General features: G+C 50.2%; 1 protein-coding gene across 1 annotated transcript; it reads left to right on the top strand.

Annotated features, from left to right (window-relative positions):
• Positions 1-1,875: 1,875 nt before the first annotated feature.
• LOC137833242 (uncharacterized) lies at positions 1,876-3,072 on the top strand. The gene is made up of 2 exons (XM_068641602.1): positions 1,876-2,351; positions 2,445-3,072. Exons 1-2 carry the CDS (start codon positions 1,876-1,878, stop codon positions 3,070-3,072), a joined length of 1,104 nt encoding a protein of 367 aa, XP_068497703.1.
• The last annotated feature ends 5,700 nt before the right edge of the window (positions 3,073-8,772 follow it).

Here is an 8,772-nt window from a genome sequence, read left to right on the forward strand (position 1 = left end):
TTTAAGTAACCTTTTGCATTTTTATTCAACCTTTTATCTTATAACCATAGTGATGATCTTAAGCACAAGGATCTTTTGAAAGGAGTTTTAAAAATATGTTAAAGTTTTTCAAAACCTGATTTTACTGCACTAAAATTTTAATCTGTTGTTTGACAAAACAATTGATTCATTTGTACTGCACCAAAACTATTTTGTTTTCCCAAAATTCTGTTTTGTCTCCAAAATTCAATTTTGCTCACTGATCCTGCCGGTTGACCAGAACGCAAGAGCCTTGCCACGTCGAAGGTATTCTTCCTCTGGATCGGCTTTGCACCACGCTAGCTTCCGTCCTTCACACCTCGATTCACCTCAAGAACCTGCAAAAGACAGAGTGGCGCCGCTGCGGCCGATCGCGCTCTGACGCTCAAGTCAGTGACGGAACCACCAAAACTCTAAGAGAGAAAACTAAGAACTCAAGGAACCGTGCAAAAACTCTCTTCGTCACTCAAGTATTCTCCAAGCGTAAAGCAGTGTTCTAAAACGCGCGTCCCTCAGAAGTTCGTTAGAAGCTCTTATATACCTGTGCACTTTCTCTCTCCTAACGGTTGCACATCTGAACACGTGGCTCGCATCTAGTTGTACACGTGTCACCATCTGGAGCGTCCTCTGCTTGAGCGTCACTTCTTACTCTTCAGGCTGTTCGTGGAAGCGGCGTGCTACAACGTACATGATCGGTTGTCGCTGAGATTGTATGACATCGACGTGTTAGACGATGGACGACCGGGTGGTCTGACATCGTCGCAAGAAGCACATCGCCGGATTTCCCAGCAGACTTAGTTGAGCCTGCTGGAAACTCAGAAGAGTAAGTCCAAACGTGTAAGTCCGATAAGATGATTGTTGCGCCAGCATGGGGCATGGAGGTCGGGTAGGTTGAAGGGAACAACTTGCCCATCAGCGACAGGATTCCCAGAGTGGACATTCACTGGTGGCAAGGTTCCCTCAGCTAGGACATGCATGGCGTAGCAATAAGGAAGGTGCCACTAACGACAAGCGATGTCATAGAGATGGTGCATTTTGCTGCACCCGATACTCGCCTTGTCAGGTGGTGTTCCATAGCATATTGAGTGCTAGCTTACTCCTTGAGCAGAGGACTTAGCCGCGCGACTGGTTACTACGCAGAAATAACGCTCAAGTTGCCTCTAACCCAGATGACGACACGTGTAGCGTTGGATGCGGTATGAGAATGATGCTCGAGTTACCATAGCTCAGATGATGACACGTGTAGGGCTGAGCACTACCTGCTATCCCAGCCCAGATGGCGACACGTGCAGGGCTGGATGCGAGCCAAAAGCATAACGGCCTGGAGAGAGAAGAAACCTAGCTATAAAGGTAAACTTAACAGAATTTGCAGAGGTACGTTTTTCATTACGGCTCATTGCTAGGGGTGTGTGCACTTTTAGTACGGTTCTACAGAGCGTATCTTCTCTCAGTTTTTGGGTGTTCTTGTTACTGACTTGAGCGTCAGAGCGCCACCAGCCGCAGAGGCGCCACCCTGTGTTTTTCAGGTTCTCAGAGAGACTTTCTATGGTGTGGACTTGAAGGGCACGTGGTGTCAAGCTGGTGAGGAGGTTCGTGACGAGGCAACGCTCTAGCGCTAGGTCTTCCGGCAGGATCATCTGGCGCCCACCATGGGGCCGTATAAAAGGTGATTCCCAACCATAGTTCGTGTTTGTTGAGGTTTTGGTGCTTTCTGTTCGACTGCTCGCTGTCGCAGTCGGTTTCCGGAGTTTTCACCGTTTGTTTGGAGTTTCTTTGAGCTGTTGAGTTTGCTGAGAAAGGATGAGGACAACGCGATCTAGTTCAATCGCACCGTCGACAGATGAGGATGTTGTGTCCATGACGCAGGTGATGGATATGATGAGGACGCTGCAGGAGAACGTAGCTGCATCATGTTCTGAACAAGAAAGAATGCACGAGGCGCTGGTGGCCTCGCAAAATAGAAATGCGGAGCTCAACAGGATCAACGAAGAGCTGTGTAAAGTTATTCAAGAACGGGAGGAGCGCGTGGTCGGGGACAGATCCGCACCCCCGTCCCCACCGCGTAGCTTTCCCATGCCATTTTCTCAAGAGATCATGGACTCGGTGGTCCCAGCCAATACTGTGGCGGTGAAGGCGTCTTTCACCGGGGTGGAGGATCTTGAGGCCCATCTCACGGCGTTTCACACTCAGATGATGCTCTCGGGGGGGTCGGACGCGGTCTACTGTAAGGTGTTCATGAGCACTCTCAGTGGGACAGCGCTGGATTGGTTCGTCAGTTTACCTACTGGCCACATTACCACGTTTCAGCAGTTTTCCAAGATGTTTGTTGAGCAGTATATAGTGAACAAGGCACCACCGTTGGTGTCTTACGACCTGTTCGACGTGAGGCAGTACCAAGGGGAGTCCCTTAAGGATTTCCTGAACAGATTTGGAGCTCAGATAGTCCGCTTTCCAGGTAAAGATGAAGAAATGTCTGTACACGCCTTCAAAAAGGGTGTGTTACCTGGGCCCTTTAGCGAGTCGCTTATCAGGAGTCACCCCGCAACGTTCGCTGAAATCCGGCGACGTGTCGTGGCTCACATCGCCGCTGAGAGCGAAGTCTCTGAAAAAAGGGGAAACGTGGCCCCAGCTAAGCCATGCGCCCAAGCAAGGGTCCAGTCGCAGAGGGTAATGGAGGCGGCGGCAGGAAAAAGGGACCAAAGGATGCGTCATCCTTATGACCCTAAGAAGAATAAGGGGAAGGGGCCGGGGCGACCTAGAGAGACTAATCGCCCGCCAAGGTATAAGTTCGTGATGGGGTTGGCCGATCTGATCACCATCCCGAACATTGCTGCCAGGCTCAAGGTGCCTGAGAAGACAACGGAGAAGGTTTTGGGACCAAAACCAGATGCGTGGTGCGAGTTCCACAAGAGCTTTGGCCACTCTATCAACTCGTGTTTGGCTTTGGGACACCAACTCGCCGAGTTTGTCAAGTGTGGATTTTTAAAAGATTACTTGCTGGAGAAACAAGCGGGCCAATCAACAGGTTCCCAACCGGCGAATCAAGGACAGTAGCACGAGGTGCCCATTCACGGTGAGATCCACACCATAGCTGGTGGATTCTCAGGTGGAGGGTGTACTGCATCGCAGCGCAAGAAGTACGCGAGGTCGGTGATGTCAGTGGAGGTCTTTGAGGATCACTCACCCGACGTAGACATCACATTCACCAAAGGAGACCTTAGAGACGTCGTGCCTCACGACAACGACCCTATTGTGATCTCGCTTGTCACGGCGGGAAGGACTGTTCACCGGGTGCTGGTTGATCAAGGGAGTTCGGCAGATGTGATGTTTTGGCCGACTTTTGAAAAGTTACAACTATCCCCCGATCAACTAAGGCCATATGGAGGTTGTTTGTACGGTTTCGCCGGCGATCAAGTGGAGGTCAGGGGGTATATTGAGCTAAGGACGACGTTCACAGATGGTTTGGCCTCACGAACAGAGAAGATCAGGTATCTTGTCGTAAACGCTCCATCGGCAAACAACATACTGTTGGGAAGGCCAACGCTCAACAGGACAGGAGTTGTGCCTTCAACGAGGCACATGAAGGTCAAACTACCCTCCATGGAAGGTTGGTTCTGATCAGAAGAAGGCGAAGAAGTGCTACGAAAACAGCCTCAAGAATAAGAGATTTGTATGTCACGTAACCACAACGCCGCCCCCTGGCGTGGAGCTTGCGCGGGAAATCTGGCGAGTTACGGATACGGCATTGGAGGTGGCCGTCGGGGGCGATGTTCCAATGGAGGATACAGAGGCAAGGTCCGAGAGCGCCGCCCGGGCGGAGGGAGAAAGAAACTGCTCGGAGACCGCCAGGGAAGCAGGTATCGCGAGGGCGTTGATCGCCAGCGAAAAGAAGCCTCAACCAGTGGAGGAATTGCTGGAGAAAAAGATCAACGACAAGACATTTAAACTAGGGAAAGCTTTAGACAGCGAGACACAAGACCAAATCGCCATGGTGATAAGTAGACACCTGGATGCATTCGCGTGGTCCGCTTCAGACATGCCGGGGATCGACCCCGATTTCTTGTGCCATCGCTTAGCAATGGATCCCCAAGTCAGGCCCATCCGCCAGAGAAGGAGGAAGTTCAACGAGGAAAAAAGGCAGGCGATCAAGGAAGAAACACAAAAACTCCTTGCAGCAGGCCACATTAGGGAGATCCAATATCCAGAATGGCTCGCCAATGTCGTTCTGGTCAAGAAGAGTAGCGGGAAGTGGCGGATGTGTGTTGACTTCACAGGTCTGAATAAGGCCTGTCCAAAGGATTCTTATCCTTTGCCGAGTATAGACGCCCTGGTAAACAGTGCATCAGGGTGCAAGCTACTCAGTTTTCTGGATGCCTTCTCAGGGTACAACCAAATCAAAATGCACCCCATGGATGAAGAGAAGACTGCCTTCATGACGGAAAGGTCGTGCTACTGCTACAAGGTGATGCCCTTCGGGCTTAAGAATGCGGGAGCCACGTACCAAAGGCTAATGGACAAGGTGCTCGCACCTATGCTCGGGAGGAATGTGCAGGCATACGTTGACGACATGGTCGTGACGTCCCTGGAAAAGAGCAGGCACGTCACCGATTTGGAAGAGTTGTTCATCACCACAACCAGGTACAAGCTGAAACTGAATCCTGAGAAGTGCGTTTTCGGCGTGGAGGCAGAAAATTTGTGGGATTTCTCTTTTCGGAGAGGGTAATCGAGGCCAACCCCGAAAAATGTGCCGCCGTATTGGCGATGAGGAGTCCCACCACCGTGAAGGAGGTACAACAGCTCACGGGACGGATGGCCGTTTTGTCCCGATTCCTGTCAGCCAATGGAGAGAAGGGCCACCCATACTTCCAATGTTTGAAGAGGAATAACAGGTTTGTCTGGACAAGGGAGTGTGAAGAAGCTTTCATAAAGCTCAAAGAATACTTGGCGAGCCCGCTAGTTCTATGCAAACCTCAGGCAGCAACGCCCCTCAGGCTATATTTTGTCGTAACTGAGAGGGCAATAAGCGCGGTGCTCGTCCAGGATCAAGACCGGGTCCAGAAACCCATCTATTTTGTTAGCAAGGTGCTGCAAGGCATAGAAGTGAGGTATCAGGCCTTAGAAAAGGCGGCTCTGGCGGTGGTATTTTTGGCGAGGAGGCTGCGCCATTACTTCCAGAGCTTTACAGTGTTGGTAATGACTGACTTACCCATCCAGAAGGTTTTGAAGAAACCGGATGTAGCTGGGAGGATGGTGAAGTGGGCGGTGGAACTGTCGGAATTCGACATCAAGTATGAGCCCCGGGGACCGATCAAGGGGCAAATCTTCGCCGATTTTGTGGTCGAGCTTTCTTCCGAAACAACACAAAACGCCAAGGATGACTTTCGTTGGGTGCTCTCGGTGGATGGGTCGTCTAACCAGCTGGGTAGCGGGACTGGGGTTATCTTGGAGGGGCCCAGCGGTGTGTTGATAGAGCAGTCACTGAGGTTCGCTTTTAAAGCAAGCAACAATCAAGCAGAGTATGAGGCTCTGATCGCCGGTATTCTGTTGGCAAAGGAGATGAGGGCAAAGGTGCTGATGGCCAAGAGCGATTCGCTATTGGTCACGGGGCAGGTAACCGGCGAGTTCCAAGCCAAAGATCCACAGATGGCTGCTTACCTGGGGTACGTGCAAGAGCTAAGGAGATCTTTTGTTCTGTTTGAAGTGGTGCACGTGCCAAGAGAGCAGAATGCCCGAGCTGACTTGCTAGCCAAGCTCGCCAGTTCGGGAAAAAGGGGGCAGACAAAAGACTGTCATTCAAGAAACCTTGAAAGCGCCTCGAGCATTCGTGGCAGACCACCAGGTTCTTCATGTTTGCAGGTCGACGGAAAGGACGGCGAGGGGCCATAGATCCCTAACGCAGGAAACTTTGAGGACGCCGAGGGTCAGAGCGCACCCAACGGAAGAAGTGAAAATGATGCGAGTCTGCGCTATCCACGAACCAGATACGTGGATAACGCCATACCAACGCTACTTAGCGGACGGCGTGCTCCCAATGGATTCAACAGAGGCCAGAAAGATCAAGAAAAGCTACAGCAAGTTTACCCTCATCGATGGCGAGCTGTATGGCTTTGGGTTTACACACCCTCTCCTTGTATGCGTACAGGGTGAGAAGTGCACGAGAATCATGGCTGAGCTTCACCAGGGGATCTGCGGGAGCCACATCGGGGGTCGAGCTCTAGCAACAAGGACTGTCCGTGCAGGTTATTACTGGCCCACAATGAGGGAAGACTGCAAGAGATATGCCCAGCATTGCAAGCAATGCCAGCAGCACGCCGATTGGCACAAGGCGCCCCCAGAAGAGTTGAAGTTAATCTACAGCCCCTGGCCGTTCCACAAGTGGGGAATTGACATTATGGGACCCTTCCTGTTGGCGATTAGGCAAATGAAGTATTTGGTTGTGGCGATCGAGTACTTCACGAAATGGATTGAGGCAGAACCAGTAGCCCAGATCACCGCACACAAAATCCAGAGCTTCGTGTGGAAGAATATTGTGTGTCGTTTTGGCGTGCCTAAGCGTCTAGTATCAGACAATGGGACTCAGTTCGCAAGCCACTTGTTGAAGAAGCTGTGCGAGGACATCGGGACACAACAGGTGTTTGCTTCCGTGGAACACCCGCAAACGAATGGGCAAGTGGAGTCCGCTAATCGGGTTCTGCTAAGAGGCTTGAAGAGGAGGTTGGAAAAGGCTAAGGGGTCTTGGGCTGAGGAAGTCCCTCGCATAGTGTGGGCATATCATACCACCGAGCAATCGGGAACTCACGAAACCCCGTTTAGCTTAGTGTATGGATGCGATGCGATGATCCAGTCGAAATCCAGGAAAGCTCGCCGAGATTCCAGAACTTCGTGGCGGAAGACTCGAACGAAGAAAGGAGAATGAACTTGGATTTGTTGGACGAGGTCAGGGAGGAAGCACGAGTGAAGGCCGAGGCAGTAAAGAGAAGAGTTGAGCGTAAGTACAACTCCAAGATAAAGCCGAGGCAGTTCAGAGATGGCGACCTGGTGATGAGGAAGGCCCACCAGTACGAGATGGAGAACAAATTGTCACCCAAGTGGACATGACCATTCAGAATAACCGAAGCACTCGGGAACGGCGCCTACCACTTGGAGACACTGGAAGGAGGGCGATTCCTCGCACTTGGAACGCCACCCATCTCAAGTTTTACTACAGTTAAGGCATTGTAAGTAGCGATTATTTTGAACAGTTTAAGATGTATCAGTTTAAACAATATTTCAAGGGGGCACTCTTTTTTCCCTAAGGAGGGTTTTTAATGAGGCCACCCAAATAAGAAGGTTTCGAAGTTTATCGAAGTTTCCCAGTTATTAAGTTTGCATGTTGTTTGTTTTTCAAGCTTGTGGGGAGAGATTTTACTGCCTTTGTGTAGTTTTAAAATAGTAAACCCAAATCGCATGCATCCAGTACGAAACTTTCGAAACGTGAAGTTTTAAACCCTCATTGCCACCTGGCGATCGGAGGTGCAAGTTTAAGTTTTAAGTCCTCATCGCCACATGGCGATCGGAGGCACAGGAATAAAGCTTTTTAAGTCCTCACCGCCTCCCGGCGATCGGAGGCACAAGTATTAAATTTCCTGACCACCACCAGGCGAGAAAGAGATTTAAAGTCCTCCTCGCCTTGAGCGAGCGCAGGCGGGAAAGGGATTGAAAAGACCTCCTCGTCGTGAGCGAGCGTAGGCGAGAAGAGATTAAAAAGACCTCCTCACCGTGAGCAAGCGTAGGCGAGAAGAGATTAAAAAGTCCTCCTCGCCGGGAGCGAGCGTAGGCGAGAAGAGATTGAAAGGACCTCCTCGCCTTGAGCGAGTGCAGGCAAGAACAGATTACAAAACCTCTTTGCATAAGCAAATCGAGGCAAGTTTGAAAGTCCTCAGTGCATCCAGGGGAGGAGGAGATGTAACCCCTGGGCAAGTTGAGGCATCAGGAAAAGTCCTTCTCACCCTCGAGTGAGTTCAGGCGAGATGAAGCTGAAAGGTCAGGGGTGTTAATGATCTTAAGTATGGGAAAGGAGGATCGGTGAGAATGCCTTTCCCCTTGAGTGAAACATCAATATTGACCTAGTAAGACCAGTTAAAAAAGAAGCTAAAGGATGGCTGGGGAAGGTTCGCAGAGGACACCTCACCACTTAAATCATTGTTCTAAAACTCGGGGAGGTGGAGAAGGATCCGAAAGGCGGCTCTACCCCCAGATGAGGGAACAATGATTTAAGCTATCTAAGGTTAAAGACTCAGCGAAGGTAGAGAGAGATCCGAAACGCAGCTCTCCTTCCAGTCGAGCAAAGATGTTTCAGTTAAAAGGAGAAATGGCGTCGCCGAAAGCCTATGGCTTTGAGATTGAAATAGAAAGAGGATTACACGGCGAGAACCAGATCAGCAAAGTTTTAGGCGATAACGTAGAGATACGGTTGTCCCTTGGCAGATCAGGCGAGCGAGATTTCAGATACTAAGATCGACCTACGCCCCTACTGCCCAGTAAGTGATTTCGTGTTAAACGTTATTGCTATAAACTAACAGTGTTCAAGTTAAGTTGATTTCCAGAGAATTAAGCATTAGTTTTGCTGAGTTAGTTGGGTTGAGTAAGAATCGACCAGTAAATCAGATGGTCGCACAACAGATAAAGTTAGAATCACGTATATTAATGAATGCCAAAACCGTTCGAACATAATGAAAATTATTACATATAGACCAGGGTAAGACACAAGAAGTT

Source organism: Phaseolus vulgaris, chromosome 6 (genome assembly GCF_000499845.2).
Source record: "Phaseolus vulgaris cultivar G19833 chromosome 6, P. vulgaris v2.0, whole genome shotgun sequence".
Classification (NCBI taxonomy): domain Eukaryota; kingdom Viridiplantae; phylum Streptophyta; class Magnoliopsida; order Fabales; family Fabaceae; genus Phaseolus; species Phaseolus vulgaris.

Coding starts and splice junctions, on each gene's coding strand:
- LOC137833242 (XM_068641602.1), top strand. CDS start 1,876: ATGACGCAGGTGATGGATATGATGAGGACGCTGCAGGAGAACGTAGCT. Junction 2,352..2,444: donor TCCAAGATGTTTGTTGAGCA/GTATATAGTGAA, acceptor TTTCCTGAACAG/ATTTGGAGCTCAGATAGTCC.